The sequence below is a fragment of the Phycodurus eques genome, chromosome 2, assembly GCF_024500275.1.
Source record: "Phycodurus eques isolate BA_2022a chromosome 2, UOR_Pequ_1.1, whole genome shotgun sequence".
NCBI classification, from domain to species: Eukaryota; Metazoa; Chordata; class Actinopteri; order Syngnathiformes; family Syngnathidae; genus Phycodurus; species Phycodurus eques.
The window spans coordinates 11,092,648-11,112,690 of record NC_084526.1 but is presented as its reverse complement, the minus strand read 5'-3'; the positions used below and the strand labels follow the sequence as shown (position 1 = coordinate 11,112,690).

Here is a 20,043-nt window from a genome sequence, read left to right as displayed (position 1 = left end):
AGGAGGAAAAGGATGTAGACAACTGGGAAATAGAGAGAGAGAAAGAGAGTCTTGCTTGTCCTGTCGAGGTCTCTCATCTCACAGCTCTGCCCCGAGGGCCTGACCTCTGCCTCGCTGACTGCAAACCAACCTGGAGAAGCTCGCACGATAGAGGAGGGCGGTGCATTTCGGAAAACATTCCACCTGCAAACCTGTACCAGAGAATGAAGACGTGGACAATGGATTGTTTTTGAGAGCAGCCCAGAAGAGGACGTCTATGTTTGATGTTGATGATAGTGTTTTTTTATTACTATTATTTTTATTTATTTAATTTTTTTAACAAGCGGGAGATACAGAGAAGAGAAAAGGGGAGGAGTGGCATTGAACACAGAAAAGAGAGGAGCACAGAGATGCAGGAAAACAAACGGAGGAGAGGAGCTGAGAGATACTGCATGGAAACGTAAGTGTAAATCCTCCTTCTTTCTTATTGTTCATAAGTTTAATATGACATACTCTCACTTTTCCACCCTGTTCCGTCATTCCTTCCCCCTCCCCATGCTCTCATTCCGTCCATCGGCTGTGTTGTGTTTCTATTTGGGCATGCATGCTGTGTCCCTCGTGCTCCGCAGGTCATGTTAAAGAGTAACGGTTGCGAGGAGGGAAAGGCCAGTGTCACATTGTATTAGCATCAGCGTCACATGCCGAGCCACACACACAAAAAGAGGCATACTGTGTTTTAACCATGGATGTGGAAACAAGCTCACCTTGTAGCTAGTGCAACAAAAGTCTCTTAGCTTAATTGTCATCTTAAATTTTTATCGGTTTTAATTAACAAAGACAAGACTGGGAATCACAGTGCCAAACTTTATTTTATTTTTTTTGCAGCTTATTATTTATTGGGGCGCAGCAAGAGAGGCTTACTGTGTAAGGACTTGGCCTGGGCACAAAAGGGTCCAAGGTTCAAAATCCTACTCTGAACCGAAATAGACTGTCAAGGTGCCCTTGAGCAAGGCACTGAATCATCAAATTTCTTAGGGGTGTTAACCTCCCCCAATGTATTAAAAAAGTATAAATGGTAGTTCAGTATTAAATTGTTCTCCCATTATGAACAGACTATTAACTCATTCATAGAAAAAGACACTTTCTCTCACTGTGTGTGTTACCTGAATTCAGTTATGTCATATTTCACCGGTTTAACACAAGGCCATTGAAGTATTGAAAATGAATGAAGCATTCATACTAACTATGTCATTTGTATTTGTTTGACAAATGCTCTGTTATTAAAAAAAAAAAAAAAACAGCAGTCATACATAAATGTAGAAAAATGTCAACAATTTTTGAATATCAGAAAAAATAAGTTAAAACAATTGAGCTGTAATATTGCAACAGTTGTTATATCATGAAAATTAGAATTTATTTTTTGAATTTATTTGCCAATTATGTCAAAAACACACAAGGAATTTGTTCCCGGTCGTTGGAGCTGCTCCAGTACGACAACAGACAGTCAATTGACATTGAATACTTTTGAGACATAAAAACATAAAAACAGTCACTGGGCAATAAGAGGTTACCAGTAATGTGGTAATGCCGATGCATTATTTTTTTATTTTTTTGACAATTGTGCAAATGATGCCAATTCCTCGAGCAATTTAGAGCATCTTGAAATGACGAATAGAGCAATAGTTTGGTACAGTGACCATTGTGCAAATGGCGCAGAGGCTTATAAATTATGCAGTTTAAAGAGACGAGTAGTGCGATAACATGGTCTAATAATCTAATCTAATCTAATAATCTAGTCAAATGGTGTACATACTTCTCAAGCACACGAGTGGCCAGTATTTGCAAACAACAAATATGCAAGTAGTGCAGAGTGGGGAGACTACTACAGTGAGTGCACGAATAATGTACAATTGGCCCAACAGAGATGTGACAACAATCTCAAGACAAAATTGGTACCATGTTACAATGGAATTGTAAATGTTTAACTGTTTAAGAAGTTAATGGCAAGTGGGAAGAAGCTGTTGGAATGTTTTAGTTTGCATTGTTCGATAGCGCCTACCTGAGGGAAGGAGCTGGAAGAAGTGGTGACCAGGATGTGGAGGGTCCAAGAGGATTTTGCATGCTCTTGTCTTAGCTCTGGCAACGTGCAAGTCCTCAAGGGTAGAATAGGGGGTACCAATCATTTTTTCAGCAGTTTTGATTGCCCATTGCAGTCAGTGTTTGTCCTTTTTTTGTGGCAGCACCAAACCAGACTGTGATTGATGAACAGTTATCTTTCGAATGAATGAAGTTACAATGTTACCAAAAGCATGATAGCATAGTGTTTCCCAACCTTTATTGAGTGAAGACACATTCAATTTTACATTAAATCTCACCAAACACCACCAAACAAAAATACAAATATGATATTGTCGTCTTTGGTGGCTCTGTAGTGACACCTTCTGTAAAAAAAAAAACAACAACAACAAAAAAACAACTTCCTATTAGTTGTTTGTAACACTCCCCTTTGTCGTTCACTTGAGCGAGGAGGACCTGTTTTCGACCTGTTTTGCCAAACGTAGAAGTAGGTTGCGCAGATACCGGACTGAACCTGCTGCATTGAATTGTTCTGCATGTTGCTGGCAAAGATAGATAAAACAAAGATAGATAATTTGTATATGACTTGAGTTACGATTGCAGTTCAGCCCCTAGACCGCTCCAGTGGAGTGAAAAAAAAAACAATGGACCAATTATGATGGAATCTCTTAGTGTAATGACGATTCATTAACAAATCAGTTTACAAACAATTTTTGAGGACAAATATTGCTTGGGTTCATGAACTATGCTATTATCTCACACGACGTAAACATCATTTGCTCCATGCGTCAGTTATTTCAGGTATCTTTGTTTTTCTTTTGTAAATTAGCCCTCACTATGGCTCCCAAAAAAGTGAAAACTGCATGTAATTTTGCAATTATGAAACCCTGGCAAGCGTGGTGTGGCTTTCACTGAGCTCTCGTTGGTTAGGTGAGCCCTCCTCTGCTGTACGAGAAAGAGAGAGAGCGCTACAATGCATTTTAGCTCTTGCTATTTTAAGACAAAACACAAATGTACTGGTGTGTGTCTGTCTGTCTTTCTTTCAGTTTAATTACTGTAAACTTCATAAAACCAGTTCATTTCTTTTCATTCTCTTTATGTTTTTATGTTTATAGTTTACAATACAGTTCTAGTTTTCTTAGTCAAAAACGTACCAAAAAATAGTGTTGTTTTTTTTAGGGGAATGCTGGGTCGAATGTATGACATTTCTATGCAGTTGATTTCAGATACGAGTGATTTGTATTATGAGTGTGGTCATGAAACCAATTAAACTCATAATTCAAGGCACCACTAAATGACAAAAAAAAAACAGCTTTGAAGATATCGTTTGTTGGATTTAATTTCAATTTTAGCCAGTTAGGAGCAACTATTATCTCTCAGTACGATGTATACACGCCTGCAAACTGCAACCCAACAGCACACATAATCATTACATACAGTACCTCTGTTTACCAAATGTGAGCATTATTATCTTTTCAAAGGCAGATTTGTTTAAAATAAAGATTGTGCAGCTGGTGTACCTAATAAAGCGTCCAGTGAGTGGAGCTACTTACAGCCTCGTCAACAAGTTCTATCAACGACCTGGCTACTGTACCAGTGCATCCCCATCATTTAAATACAGTAACTGGCATGTTCAGCAGCTTGCAACGTTCCCAGTGCCAGTAATGTTTTTTTATTTATTCAAAACTTCAGTACAGTAAGGACTTGGCCTCTATAGTCCTATAAATTATTTTCTGCAGGCAGTGTGGCATGTTTTTTGCTCCACCAAGCACTAACCTACATGGCCTAATACAAAAGGCTCTGAGGGGCAAGGAAGCGTGAAGAGAAGGGCATCCACGTCCTGTAGCGCTCACACTTTACATCCCAAAACCACCTCAACTGCTAGCCTATTTGGCATCGCTCTGAGGATGCCGTCCATGTTTGTGTCATCTTGAATCGCAATGGTGTGTGGATGCGATGCCCGGCTGATGTGTCATTCTTGTAACACAGATAAATGTGCCCGAAGTGCTAATGAATGTCTGAAATGTGCATTTTTTATGCCTCATGTTTGCAAATACAGTTCAGCCTCAAAAATGATTCATACCATGGCCAAAATCTGAGTTGAAGTGAATTTTTATTGGTTGAGTGGGTAATCCTCTGATTGGAAATGACCAAAGAAAGTGGCAATGACTGTTTCATACACAGTATAGATTTATTTTTGTTTTACATTTAAAAATACTAATTATAGCCCTGATCTTATTGGACAATTTTGAGGAAACAACATTTTGCAACATTCTAAAGGATCCTTACTTCTTACATAATGTAGAACAGCGGTTCTCAAACATTTTACTTCAAGTGCCACCTCAAAAAATAATCGACTCTCCAAGTGCCAACATAATCACCAACATTAAAACCAAGTAGCATAGTAGGACTGTAGGTAGTGTATAAAGTTTTTTTAGTTTTGTTTTTTTACCTAAAAAGTATATTTCATATTATTGTAAGCCACTATAAGATTATGCATAGTTTGATCCTTAAAACTTGGTTTATATGTAGCGAATAAAATATCTACTTTCCGGTAACTATTGATTCAATTAAAATATATTATACATAAAAGTCTAATTTAAAAAAATACCTAAATAAATGTTAAAAAAAAGATTGTAAATTATTAAATGCAAATGTTTTGTACTTAAAATTAAATGCAAATAAACTGTACTTAACAAATGAACTGTACTGGATTAAAAGCAAGTTGAAGCTACTGTAATATTATGCACAGTTTGAACATTTAATTCTGTGATTCTTTTGTATACCACTAGAGGGAATCCACGTACCACTAGTGGTACTACACTTTGAGAATTACTTATCTGGAGCATTTTAATAAACTATCAAATAATATTTTTCCACTTGAAATTGCTTTTGTCTGTATTGATACAATAAAAATAATTGTGGACATGGAACTTTTCAAATATAAAATGTGTATATTTTGATATGGTAATTTTTTATATATTACATAATTTAAATAATAAATTCATATTCCTTCACTCAAGTGTGAATAAATATTAAGGTCATACTGAGAAGAAAAAGAACATTTAAAGTTACAAGAAAAAATATATACTCTTAAAAGAATAATTTCATAATACAACCCTAATTCCAATGAAGTTGGAACGTTGTGTTAAACAAAAAACAGAATACAATGATTTGGGAGGGCGGCGCGGTGGCCGACTGGTTAGAGCGTCAGCCTCACAGTTCTGAGGACCGGGGTTCAATCCCCGGCCCTGCCTGTGTGGAGTTTGCATGTTCTCCCCGTCCCTGTGTGGGTTTTCTCCGGGCACTCCGGTTTCCTCCCACATCCCAAAAACATGCATCGTAGGTTAATTGAAGACTCTAAATTGCCCGCTGGTGTGAATGTGAGTGTGGATGGTTGTTTGTTTGTGTGTGCCCTTCGATTGGCTGGCAACCAGTTCAGGGTGTACCCCGCCTCCTGCCCGATGACAACTGGGGTAGGCTCCAGCATGCCCGCGACCCAAGTGAGGAGAAGAGGCTCAGAAAATGGATGGATGGATACAATGATTTGCGAATCATGTTCAACCTATATTTAATTGAATACACTACAAAGGCAAGATATGTAATGTTCAAACTGATAAACTTAATTGTTTTTAGCAAATAATCATTAACTTAAAATTTTATGGCTGCAAAGAATTGCCCGTTCCAAAGAAGCTGGGACAGGTGGCAAAAAATACTGAGAAAGTTGAGGAATGCTCATCAAACACCTGTTTGGAACATCCCACAGGTGAACAGGCTAATTGGGAACAGGTGGGTGCCATGATTGGGTATAAAAGGAGCTTCCCTGAATTGCTTAGTCATTCACAAGCAGAGATGGGATGAGGTTCACCTCTTTGTGAACAAGTGTGTGAGAAAATAGTTTAAAGGTTTAAGGACAATGTTCCTCAATGTACAATTGCACGGAATTTAGGGATTTCATCATCTATGGCCCATAATATCATCAAAAAGGTTCAGAGAATCTGGAGAAATCACTGCATGTAAGCGGCAAGGCCGAAAACCAACATTGAATGCCCGTGACCTTCGATTCCTCAGGCGAATCGAAGGTCACTGCATCAAAAACCGACATCATCGTGTAAAGGATATCACCACATGGGTTCAGGAACAAAACAGAAAACCAATGTCAGTAAATACAGTTCGGCGCTACATCCGTAAGTGTAACTTGAAACTCTACTATGCAACGCAAAAGCCATTTATCAACAGCACCCAGACCCACGCAGTCCAGACCTGTGTCCCATTGAAAATAGAGTCCTCAGGTCCCAAACGTTTATGGAATGTTGTTAAAAGAAAAGGTGATGTAACACAGTGGTAAACATGACCCTGTCCCAGCTTTTTTGGAACGTGTTGCAGCCATAAAATTCTAAGTTAGTGATTATTTGCTAAAAAGAATAAAGTTTAGCAGTTTGAACATTAAATATCTTGTCTTTGTAGTGTATTCAATTAAATATATGTTGTACGTGATTTGCAAATCATTGTATTCTGTTTTTATTTGTTTAACACAACGTCCCAACTTCATTGGAATTGGGGTTGTATTATTGCAATCCTACAAACACATAACACGATTATGCTAGTTCTGTCGTACTAGAAGGGGCGCCAGATCTGTGAGGAATGTAGATGTTTCAACACCCACGCTTTTCCCAATGAAAGGGTTCAACTCCCACACTTTTTCCTATTGTTATCAATCACTTTTTTCAAGGGGTCGGCAAATTGAAAATGTTGTAGTACAACCTCCCCATAGCCACCCACTTTTTTATAGCTTGCTTTGCCTCTAGTAGTATGCCTTTATTTTTGCCAATTAGCTATTTAAAATTGCAGCTTTTTGTTGTTGTTGTTGTTGTCACATTAAGACTTTCTCACAATATTGACTTTTCCCTTAATAAATATGACTTGAAAAACTACAGATGATTTTACTTGTAGTATTATGATTTCTTTTTTTGTCTGCGGCCTTTTTCCAATCATGTTACGACTTTTTTCTCTCAATGTTAAGACTTTATTCCGATAATATTTATTTATTTTCAGTGTAGCTCTAATATTTGTAATATGTCCTGTTAGGGTTATTGGCCCTTTTATTGGTTCATTTCCGATGACACCCATTCTCTCAAGTCATAAAGAATAGATTTGTTCTCCTGTGTTTATAATGTTTTTTTTTTAATTTAGTTCTCCCCTTGAAATCAAACCAGCGTGATCTTCTCTGTTTTTCATCACTTCTTTACTGAAGAGCATATCATATATTTTCTGCGATTGGCTGGCAACCAGTTCAAGGTGTACCCCGCCTCCTGCCCGATGACAGCTGGGATAGGCTCCAGCATGCCCGCGACCCTAGTGAGGAGAAGCGGCTCAGAAAATGGATGGATGGATGGATATCATATATTTTAATAATGTTGCAATAATGCTGGCTGAAGCGGTTTAAATTCCTCATGTATCCTTTATTTCTTCATTCTCAAGTGGACACTGATGTTAACTTATCTCCTTTACCCTTTAAGCCAGTCATTATGATGTGATGTCATGTGATAGGTGTGGACAAAAAAAAATAAAAAATCCCTGCTTCTTCGTGACATTAAAGAAGATCCACACAAACTGGATCAAGCCGGTCAAGCCACAATTACAGCACATACCTAATGGGGAAGACCATTATCAAGAAAATGTGCCTTTTCAAAGATAATATTTCTTAGTTTTGATTGACACTGTCAGAGAGGTATTCATTTAACATTGGTTTGTGTAAAACTGCACTGGATCATACCAAGAGGCATTTATAATGTATTGGTCATTTCATTTTGAGCAAAATATTAGATATTGTTTCATTAATACTTCTCTTACATTGTCAAATAAAACTGAGCAATGGACAACTCTTGTATTGGAAGTGAGTCAGTTTCATGAATGGGCTGCTGGGCTGCATGTCTAGACAGTTCGCTTAAGAGCTCTGCTTTTACTCTCTCTCTGTTCACTCTACATTTAGCTTGGCAGGCCATGACTACTGTTGCACTCATTATGAGTGTGTGTGTTTGTGTGTGTGTGTACACACGCTTGTGTGATTTAGCCCCAAGGCTGTGTAGTCAGAAAACAAACACTCATGTAGATATAAAAACATTCCAACACAGTTTGATTTTGACGTTTGGCTAAATTTCCTTCATCGGCTATGGAGAAAATTAACTATTTTATCGATTAATAGTTTTTTAAATACCAAGTTATTTGATGGGATGGGAATTATGCTCTGAACTCTTTTTTCCACAGCAGAATGATACTGCCCAGAGTGTGGATATAGCTCAACTTGCCATAGTTGATGTCATGTTGTACTTCTTTAGACAGCAGACGAGTTGAAACTGAGACGAAAGCACCCCTGGTGGTTGCACCCAAGTCGTATGCACAACTGCTTCGAGACATTATTAATCAACAATATTTCTATTAATAAACTGATTAATGGGCGCCACGGTGGGGGACTGGTTAGCATATCTGACTCACAGTTCTGAGGACCCGGGGTCAAATCCGGCCTCGCCTGTGTGGGGTTTGCATGTTCTCTCCGGGTACTCCGGATTCCTCCCACATCCCAAAAACATGCATGGTTGGTTGATTGGAGACCCCTAATTGCCCGTAGGTGTGAATGTGAGTGAGAATGTTTTTGTTTTTTTTGTTTATACTGTATGTGCCCTGTGATTGGACGGCAACCAGTTCAAGGTGTACCCCGCCTCTCTCCCGAAGATAGCTGGGGTAGGCTCCAACACGCCTGTGACCCTATTGAGGATAAGAGATACAGAGAATGAATGAATGACATTGATTAATGGTATGGTACTTGGTACTATGGTACTTAAGCAGATTTTTCAGGTTATCTGTGCTTTACTTGAATGTTTATTTTTCTTACTCCTTTACTCCCTACATTTGAAAACATATCTGCACTGTCTATGCCTTACTTTGTCCTAGACTGTACGGTTTTCACTTTTTTTCAACTTTTGCGGCTGACAACACAACATAAAAAAGATGTAAAAAGAGAGAGGGGAAGTCAACCGCAGTTAAAATCTTAATTGATTGAGATCTTGGGAACCTTTAAGGTGGGAAAAAAAGAGACAGCAGCAATGTGGAGGAATCTGAACCAGGGAGCATTAATGCAAAGGATTCATCCATCCATCCATCGTCTTCCGCTTATCTGAGGTCGGGTCGCAGGGGCAGTAGCTTTAAGAGGGAAGCCCAGACTTCCCTTTCCCCAGTCACTTCATCCAGTTCTTCCAGAAACTTGAACTCCTCCACTTGGGGCAGGATCTCATACCCGACCCGGAGAGGGCACTGCACCCTTTTCCGACTGAGGACCATGGTCTCAGATTTGGAGGTGCTGATTCTCATCCCAGCCGCTTCACACTCTGCTTCGAACCACTCCAGTGAGAGTTGGAGATCACGGCTTGAAGCCAACGGAACCACATCATCTGCAAAAAGCAAAGATGCAATGCTGAGGCCACCAAACCGGACCTGCGCCTAGAGATTCTGTCCATAAAAGTTATGATCAGAATCGGTGACTGTCACCGATTCTGCAAAGGATTCACAGACGCAATTTATTCCCCAAATTCCCCCAATTTAAGAGAATTATTTCATGGTGTCGGCTGCAAGAATGATTTGTACTAAATGAATTGTCTTATGCCAGCCTAAAAAACACCAGAAGGTTTTTCACCTTTTCTCATTAGCTCACATAGTAGTAGTAGTTGTACTACTAGGAGGATTAGTATTTTTTTTTTTTATTCAGTCACCATACAATAACATATTTCACAGTACAAACAATTAAAAAAAAAAAAAAAAAACAGCCATGGAAGCAAAATGCATATTTAAGCCAAGCCTACTTTTTAACAAGCATATCCAATCCAGCTACCACCTTCCCAAATGTAAGTTAAAAAAAAAAAAAAAAAAAAAAAAAAAAGATAAATTATTAATATTTACAATGTTCAAAAACAGCTTCGCGAATACATTTTTGGGGAAAATTTAACCAATTCTTTTTAAATGTATACTTTCATCATTCAAAAAGTTAACACCACCAACAAAAGCACATCTTTTGATTCCTCTTATAGCTTTTGATTTAATTTTTTTAATTAGCAATTTTGGGTTAGCATTAGCAAAGCAATCTCAACACATTGTTTTGATAGTCTAAAAGCCTTAGCCAATCCTAGCAAGCTTTTTTTTCCTACATTCTGCTAAGTCACGAAAACACGTATGGTACATAATTGGCAGTAAAAATTCCTCTTCACATTTTAGTTTTGTACTTATATGCACATTTTAGTCTGTACCTTTTTACTTTTACCCAAGTAAATGGATTGAATCAGTATCTCTCCTTTTACCAGTGCCTCTTTTACACTCTTTTAGTATCGGTACTTCTATTTAGGTACAGAGTGATTCATTTTGCAATCTCTGATAATTATCTTACATTTGTCTTATGGCAGCTAAGCAATGTGTTAAATAGCTGCATTAGTGACTTCAGGGCTTTTCTCTTACAGGATGCTTTTTAATGTGTTCCATTGCAATAACATGGTAATGTTTTGCAGATGTTTAAGGAGAGTGAGTGTATTTAATGTTGTGTCCAGTAACTAGTGGTTTACAAAGTATTTTGAAACCATTTTATTTCTCTCTCTTCTGTGATTTGTCGTTGTTCTGAAGAGATGAGTATGAGAACTCCAGAGAGGACTGAAGAAGATTCCAATACGATCAACTCCCTGTGAAGTGATGAGTACTCAGACCGTAGAGAACCCCAACACGGATGTAATGGTGGTCTCCAAGGAGATGGCATTGCTTAGCAACATACTGGCAGCTTACACCTTCATCACAGGTACGGTACATGTTGTATGGAACATGCCCTTGTCTGAAGAAACTGTGCATCTTCCATTACTGTTCTGTATATCTCTTTGCTGTCTTCTTCAATATGGTCGCACGAGCATATAATAAGGATATTGTTAGCGCTTTATTACTGCACTGGATTTTTCTTTCAACAAAGTGCCACCGCAACCATGTGAAAGAAAAAGAAGAGGCTGGGTTAGCCAGTTAGTTTATTGATCCTAAAGGAAATTCTGGGATCCTGTAGCAGCAATAACAGTAAACAAACATAAAAATAACATGTCTGAGATAGCAGTAAAAAAAGTATGTATGAGGAAATAGTAAAAAAGCAAAATAAAGATGTAAGTGTAAAAGAGATACAGCACAATAAATGAATGTTTTCTCATTATCTTTGATATTGAGATTGTTTTGGGGTAGGGCATTTATAAGCATTTAGCTTCATCCCTAAGCCTTTCGCTCATCTTTATGAAATTACCTCAGTTGTTTATTTTTGTTGTATCCTTGGAATTCTGTGAATGCTCGTAATGATGTCTGAATAAAATTCAATTCAGTTCAATTAAAGGCTTGTTCATTATGTGCAATATGTGCAATACTGTTGAGTAGCCGTAAGCTACATACAGTGGGTACGTAAAGTATTCAGACCCCCCAACAATCATAATTGTTGAAATATTTGCTCATTTATTAAAAAAGAAAAACTGAAATATCACACAGCCTATTCAGACCCGACTATTCAGACCCTTTGCTGTGACACTCATATATTTAACTCGGGTGCTGTCCCTTTCTTCTGATCATCCTTGACATGGTTCTACACCTTCATTGGAGTCCAGCTGTGTTTGATTATACTGATTAGACTTGATTAGGAAAGCCATACACCTGTCTCTATAAGACCTTACAGCTCACACTACATGTCAGAGCAAATGAGTATCATGAGGTCGAAAGAACTGCCTGAAGAGCTCAGAGACAGAATTGTGGCAAGGCACAGATCTGGCCAAGGTTACAAAAAACATTCTGCTGCACTTAAGGTTCCTAAGAGCACACTGGCCTCCATCCATCCATCCATCTATCCATTTTCTGAGCTGCTTCTCCTCACTAGGGTCGCGGGCGTGCTGGAGCCTATCCCAGCTATCGTCGGGCAGGAGGCGGGGTACACCCTGAACTGGTTGCCAGCCAATCACAGGGCACATTCAAACAAACAACCATTCGCACTCACATTCACACCTACGGGCAATTTAGAGTTGTCAATTAACCTACCATGCATGATTTTGGGATGTGGGAGGAAACCGGAGTGCCCGGAGAAAACCCACGCAGGCACGGGGAGAACATGCAAACTCCACACAGGCGGGGCCAGGGATTGAACCCCAGTCCTCAGAACTTTGAGGCAGACGCTCTAACCAGTCGTCCACCGTGCCGTCACACTGGCCTCCATAATCCTTAAATGGAAGACGTTTGGGATGACCAGAACCCTCCCTAGAGCTGGCCGTCCGGCCAAACTGAGCAATTGGGGGAGAAGAGCCTTGGTGAGAGAGGTAAAGAAAAACCAAAAGATCACTCTGGCTGAGGTCCAGAGATGCAGTCGGGAGATGCGAGAAAGTTCTAGAAAGTCAACCATCACTGCAGCCCTCCACCAGTCGGGGCTTTATGGCAGAGTGGGCCGACGGAAGCCTCTCCTCAGTGCAAGACACACGAAAGCCCGCATGGAGTTTGTTAAAAAAAAACACCTGAAGGACTCCAAGATGGTGAGAAATAAGATTCTCTGGTCTGATGAGACCAAGATGGAACTTTTTGGCCTTACTCAGATGTTGTATGTGTGGAGAAAACCAGGCACTGCTCATCACCTGTCCAATACAGTCCCAACAATGAAGCATGGTGGTGGCAGCATCATGCTGTGGGGGTGTTTTTCAGCTGCAGGGACAGGACGACTGGTTGCAATCAAAGGAAAGATGAATGCAGGGATATCCTGGACGAAAACCTTGTCCTGAGTGCTCAGGACCTCAGACTGAGCTGAAGGTTCACCTTCCAACAATACAGTGACTCTAAGCACACAGCTACACAGCACTGATCATGAAATTGTTGCCATATTGTGGAAAGCATATTCTGGGGTGGGTGGGGGGGGGAGTATTCTCATCCCTACACAGAAGCCTGATGTCATGTAGAAACTATTCATCTCTTAATATCAAAGAAAAAGGGAATTGAAATCACGAATAACCAAGGAAAAATGGCTGAATATCTGCAAAATAGTGCACATCCACTAGCTCCAGGCTCTCGTGAATTTAATTGGAAAAATATGGTCAGATCTTTTTTATTTTTTATTTTTAATGACTGCATAGATGGCGGCACGGTGGCCGACTGGTTAGAGCGACAGCCTCACAGTTCTGAGGACTGGGGTTCAATCCCTGGCCCCGCCTGTGTGGAGTTTGCATGTTCTCCCCGTGCCTGCGTGGGTTTTCTCCGGGCACTCCGGTTTCCTCCCACATCCCAAAAACATGCATGAATTGGAGACTCTAAATTGCCCGTAGGTGTGAAAGTGAGTGCGGATGGTTATTTGTTTGTATGTGCCCTGCGATTGGCTGGCAACCAGTTCAGGGTGTACCCTGCCGCCTGCCTGATGTTAGCTGGGATAGGCTCCTGCACGCCCGCGACCCGAGTGAGGAGAAGCGGCTCACAAAATGGATGGATGGATGGACTCCATAGATTAGGAAAGAAATTGTGTCTATATTTTCTAGACACAACCATCCTGGAGAGCATATGGACACAGAGTTGCCGACCAAATACATATGTTCTTGTCTTGACAAAAGAATATTGAGACAAAATACGGTTGGTTTTAAACCAAGTAATAAATTATGAGATACCAAAAACATGTAAAATACTTTACTTGGGGAATCTAAGACCGCACATAATACAAAAAGAGGATGAGTATACTGTTAAAGTGCTGCTATCAGCGAGTAAAAAAGCAATTGAAAGGTTTTGGTATTAAGTGGAATTACTGACCAAGGAGCAGTGAGTGCACAGTAGAAAGATTATTCGTAATGGAGAAAGTAACACATAAAATGTGACTGCAAGAGACACAATGTGAGGATAAATGAAAATGTGATGGCTTGTAGAACACAAGAAGCACATTCCCCACTGGACAATAAATAAACAGGTTAGTTGTACCTTCTGCCATCTAGTGGGAGAGCATTTGATTGATCCACCTATTACTATATGTCACTGGCAATCTTTTGTTGTAAATATATATTTTCTCAGAACCAATTAAGTGAATTTGGATAATTTCCCATGGCACAACTGATGATATCTCAGGGCTCAGTGGTTGAGAATCACTGATTTAAATGTGTATCTAATAAAGTCTAGAGTGAATGGATGTTTGTATAGCTGAGAAAAAAAATCAACAAAATGTTAGAACAAGTGCTTAAAGGTGTTCTGTTGGTTTGATCACTCCTCTCACTTTCTCTCTGTCAGACCAACCCGAAAGGACGGCGCTGGTGTTTCTGGGCGGAGTGTCTGTCGGTCTCCTTGTCACACTCTGTGCCGTCGTCTTCCAGATCCACTGCCGCGCCGACTGTCACTATGGCAACAGTAAACACCCTCGCCATCGCCGTCACCATCACCACCGCCACAGGCGTCACCATCACGTCTGTCAGCACCACCAGCAGCACGTCAATGCTAACCCAGACAACATGGCCGTCGTCACCGCAGAGGTCGCAAGGCCTAGCGGGGACAGCGAATCGGAGGACTGGGATGAGGCGATGGACATGTCGTCGCGGAGACGCAGGCGCTTTGAGAGGGCCTTGCTACACGCCAGCATGTTTACATCGGCTGAGGGTATCTCACATACACACTCGCAAAAAATAGGTCCATGAACTATTGCTGCTACTACTCTACCTCAGACATTAGAACTGTCATTAATCATCAATTAATCATTCATGTTGCAATCTGTTTTTTTAAGGTCCCATTACATGAAAATCCTATTCTATTCTACATAGGTCAAAACGAGTCTGTGACTTGGTTTGAGTTTGACATCTATACGGTTTGTCGATTGAATGCATAAGACAATAAACGGCATAAGGTTTGCAAAACGACCAGATCAGATTTCTGTGTGTTTGTGATTTAGATCGTTACTTATTATTAAAGTACTTGCCCACTTCGTGGTTGGTACCCACCCACTCAACACAGCTGAATAGCAACATGGCATTTCTGGCTTTTAGGCGAGCTCGTCTCAGCCACTGCTAAGCCATACAAACACAGTCTATAAAGTATACATATTTGTTTCCAACAATGTTAAACTATATAGTGGAACCCCGATTTAATGGACTCCGATTTAACGGACTTAGAATTTAACGGACAGTGTTCTGTTGGAACTTAAAATCATCCCTTTTATGCACCAGTAAGGTAAGTTTGGATAAACATTGAAACTTTTCAAACATTTGAAAGCTTTTTTAGATTAATTTACAATAATGTTGTAATGTACTAGGTGTTTTTAGCCCACGAATAAAAGTAGAAAGCAATAATTCTGTACTGTACTGGTGTTTTTATTCCCCCCTCCCCCAAAAAAAGTTCTTCAACTTAACGGGCAATCTGATTTAACGGACAATCTGATTTAACGGACGAAGAAATTTCCCCCCAAGAAATCCAGCCATTTCAAATTGATTGAAAAACTACTAGACTTAAACTAGAATTGATTGGAAAAAGAGAATCTTGGGCATCTTCAACCCAAATTATCTCGTAAACTTGATAAAAGGACATTGAAGATTATTAAAACCATTTTGATGGCATGGGACCTTAAAGAAAGATAGCTCTCTATCCTATTGTGCTTTAAAAAACATACAGTAATGACATAATGAAATAAAATGTAAAAAAATTAGACCTAAGAGCAGTGTAATACAGACATACGGATATACATGGAGACGGTCACAGACTCACAGGTCCTCAGTAAACTTCAGGGATAGTAGATTTTCCCTGAGAATAAAGGAAATATGCCTGTGCCTGTCTACATGTGTTGCCTCACTGTTTGCGTTCAAATATCCGTCGCTTAAAGGGTTATAACACTGCGACACTGATGCGATGAGTTAACTCGTCTATGGTGTTTTGCGTTGTGTGTTAGTATAAAGCAACCACACTTAGGCAAGGCAAAGTTATGTGGTTTGGTTAAATTCACATGTAATTCTCTTTTCTTAATTTAGTAGTACAACAACAGTAGACTTCAACTGGGAGTGGCAATACACAGCTTGAAGCCTCTTTTTTGAAGAATTGGTCACTATATGCCAAACTGGTGCTTGTTCTGAAGTGAGTTGACTTTACTGCCAATATACAGAACTACTATATCACATTTTTGCTTGCAAGTCAAAGCAAAATATTGGATGAACAATGGCTCGTATCTCTAAAAATTCATAAGTCGGGTCACACGTATCTCAAGGCACCACAACTTTTATTTTGCACATATCCCACTCAATTCTCTTGAGAACAGGCTCCCTTTGTTTGCTCTTTTCTCGCTTTGTTTTGCAGAGTTGATTTTAACACGTAGAAATGTGTTGCAGTGGTCAAGGGTAATTTGATGCTGATGCAAATTGATGGTCATTGAGAGTGTGTGGGTGCGTGCGTGCGTGCGTGCGTGCGTGCGTGTGTGTGTGTGTGTGTGTGTGTGTGAGATCAGAACTGGACCAGGCCCAGCGGCTAGAGGAGCGGGAAAGGATCCTGAGAGAGATTTGGATGAACGGCCAACCAGACATCAGCACAGTCACTCAGAGCCTCAATAGATATTACTGAGAAATGAAGACACACACTAAAGGATGGGTGCAAGAATGAAAGAAGGACCTAAATGAAGGACACACAAAAGTGACAGTCGCAACGAAAGACACGTGAACATTTGACCACACATGGACCGTGGCTTTCATGATCTGTCCACACATTTGCTCACTAACATGCTGTTTGTGTTTCAAACACAGTTTAAATGGTGCTTTTGTGTACATATGGAATGTGAATGCGTTGCTGTTTAATGGGATATACAATATGTTCCTTATTCCATCCTATTGACGCTTTGAAGCTAAAAGAAGAGAAGGGAACAATGGATATGGTGGTTTGATTCTGGTGCTTTTACTGTCGTATGTTGCATTCCTTGAATAAAGTTTAAAGGAAGTGACTGAGTTCCTAACCTGTACATGTGTTGAAGCAGACATTATTAACCCTTTCTTTGATATGACATGCCTACTTGCTCACTGGCAGGGGCCAAGTCAGTGAATGAAATATAGGGCCCCTCTCTGTAATGGGGCTCTTAGAATAATCACACTTTTCTCCCCATCCCTGCTCTCTGGTCAGGACATTAGGTACACCTGAGACCCAGAATCATCTTTATTTGCCAAGTATGTCCAAAAAACACACAAGGAATTTGTCTCCGGTAGTTGGAGCCGCTCTAGTACGACAACAGACAATCAATTGACAGAGAACACTTTTGAGACCTAAAGACATTGAGAAAAACAGTCACTGAGCAATAAAGGGTTGCTAGTTATCTGGTAATGCAGGTATTATTATTATTTTTTTTTTACAATTGTGCAAAAAGATGCAGAGTCCTCTAGCACTTAGAGCAGTTCGAAAGACTGATATTGCAATAGTCCGGTGCAATGACCATTGTGCAAAGGGCGCCGAGACTTCAAGCGAGTAGTGCGATAATCTGGGACAATGTTGATTGTGCAAATGTTGCAGATACTCCTCAATCAGTGTGCAAATGGAGCAGATGCTACTCTGGCATGAGTGGCCAGTATTGGTCAACAACAGATATGCAAATGGTGCAGTGTGGCGAGACTACTACAGTGAGTGCACGAGTATAATTGGCCCCACAGAAATGTGACAACAAACTCAAGTCCAAAAATTGTCAACATGTTGTAACGGAATTATAGGTTAGGTGTTTAAGAAGTTGATTGCAAGAAGGAAGAAGCTGTTGGAATGTCTGCCAGTTCTAGTTTGCATTGATCGGTAGCGCCTACCTGAGGGAAAGAGCCGGAAGAGCCGGTGACCGGGATGCGGAGGGTCCGAGAGGATTTTGCACGCTCTTGTCTTAGGTCTGGCAGCGTGCAAGTCATCAATGGTGGGTAGGGGGGTACCGACAATCCTTTCAGCAGTTTTGATTGTCCGTTGCAGTCGGAGTTTGTCCTTTTTTGTAGCAGCACCGAACCAGACTGTGATGGAAGAACACAGGACCGATTCGATGACCGCTGTGTAGAACTGTCTCAGCAGCTCCGGTGGAAGGCCGTGATTTCTCAGAAGCCGCAGGAAGTACATCCTCTGCTGGGCCTTTTTGAGGACGGAGTTGATGTTGGTCGCCCACTTCAGGTCCTGTCATGGTCTGTGTTTTGGTTTGGGTTGTGTTTAGTTTAGTTCCATGTTTTCCTGTGTTCCATGTTTGTCGTGTGCTCATTAAGTTGTTGTGTCCACCTGTTCTCGTCTACTTTGTGTCGACCAATCAGCTCTCTCCAGCCACTCGTGTCTTGTCCAGATGTTCCTCGTTGTCTCGTCTATCTGTTTGTATTTAGTTCCCTGGTTTCTGTCAGTTCTTGTCGGTTCATTGTCGTTGTCACATGTCTTTGCCATGTCATAGTCGCCAGTTGTCTTTATCATTGTGGTATGTCATTGTCAGGTGTCATTCTCCCTTTCTATTCCACGTCTTACTCACAGGTCATAGTTTGTTTCCAGTTTTAGATATTTGAGTGTTTCTTTGTTACTTTGATTTGATTGGTATCTGTTGTGGGACTTTGTTCAGTTTTCCCTTTTTGCAGATTGAATATTATTTTTGAGACTCCCGCACTCCTGCCTTGACTCCCTGCTTCCCTGCAATTGGGTCCACCATGTTCTTGCCTTGCGTTACTCGCCCTCGCCCTAACCACGTACGTGACAGGTCCCGAGAGACTGTAATTCCCAGGAACTTGAAGGTCTCGACGGTTGACACAAGGCAGGATGCCTCCTGATACAAGGATGCCTCCTGATACAATACTAGTATAAAAAATGGTGCCTTTAAAAAGAGGAATTTATTTAACAATAGGTATATGATTGTGGCTGTAGCAACCCAAATAAGATTCAGTCATCACGTCGAAGGAACTTCTATCAAATGCGCCCAAACCCATAAATGCTCTTAAAATATAGAGTACTGATAAATATTTAGTTGATTGTTGCATCAGTATTTTTCATAAATTTAGTATGGTCTTTAGAAAAACTGAAATGTCCCCTAATGGGAAAATGGTTCTCCTTGTGGTAATATCCTGTACTAAAATACAAAGGTCATCCTCGTGCACACAAATCTTGTTTTGTTACGCCCCCATGAGGTGAAAAGCTGCTATAGCATGTCTCCAAAACCAAGGTAAACTTTAGGTCATTTTTTTTACTCCGTGGGCCGAAATAACCAGTATTCAGGTTTTGGCAGTCCTCAGCAATTATATGTAAATTGAAAGCTTGTACCCAGGACAGATAGAATACAATTGTTTTGACATCCAATTTACATGTCCGAATTAAACCAATTCAAATGAGCTTTTTTTTTCAGTGTAGTAGTGATTTTGTTTCTTAATTCGATACATAGACTGCATGAACTTTGTTCTAATATAATAACACTATGGTAATAACAGATTAGGGAAATTAAAGGAGAAATGGAGTTCTCGTGAGGAAAAGTTAATCATTCTTTTGTCATTTGATGGATTATGATGAAATAATCTGTTGTTTTCTGTTATTTATTTATATAACTGCGGTATGTGTGTATAATGACAGAAATAATAATAATAATAATAATAACTACCTCTCCAGAAAGAAAAATCGTTTGAATTCACTTAATTCAAATATGTACATCGATTGCACATGACTGCAATGTGTTAAACTAACAATATTTTTAAATGATAAATTACAACAATTTACCAAATCTTTAAATCAAATTTGAAAGCATGCAACCCAAAAAGTACTAAGTAAGTATTTTTGTTTTTAAGTACGTTTGTCAGTGATAAAGTGGGAAAAGTGCGCTAAACATATGCGAACAAGTACAGCATTCTTTATGCTTGTCTGCTGCATATGGCTGCTGTCTCTTTAACAGGACAAGCTAGAGGAAGCAGTTTCTGCAGCATCTGAACTCTCTCTCTCTCTCGCTCTCTCTCTCTCTCTCTTTCTCTCTCTGTCTGTCTCGCT

At 40.0% G+C, this 20,043-nt stretch overlaps 1 protein-coding gene across 1 annotated transcript; it reads left to right on the top strand.

The window, feature by feature from the left end:
- LOC133415406 (protein eva-1 homolog A-like) lies at window positions 1-17,017 on the top strand. The gene is made up of 4 exons (XM_061701450.1): window positions 1-439; window positions 10,720-10,888; window positions 14,350-14,712; window positions 16,541-17,017. The coding sequence occupies exons 2-4, from the start codon at window positions 10,786-10,788 to the stop codon at window positions 16,651-16,653; spliced, it is 579 nt and encodes a 192-aa protein (XP_061557434.1). The 5' UTR covers window positions 1-439; window positions 10,720-10,785; the 3' UTR covers window positions 16,654-17,017.
- Window positions 17,018-20,043: the final 3,026 nt, after the last annotated feature.

What these genes read in the sequence shown, in the direction of transcription:
- LOC133415406 (XM_061701450.1), top strand. Translation starts at nt 10,786, where the DNA reads ATGAGTACTCAGACCGTAGAGAACCCCAACACGGATGTAATGGTGGTC. An exon ending in AGCTTACACCTTCATCACAG is followed by an intron (nt 10,889 to 14,349) that starts GTACGGTACATG and finishes TCTCTCTGTCAG; the next exon opens with ACCAACCCGAAAGGACGGCG. An exon ending in CATGTTTACATCGGCTGAGG is followed by an intron (nt 14,713 to 16,540) that starts GTATCTCACATA and finishes GTGTGAGATCAG; the next exon opens with AACTGGACCAGGCCCAGCGG.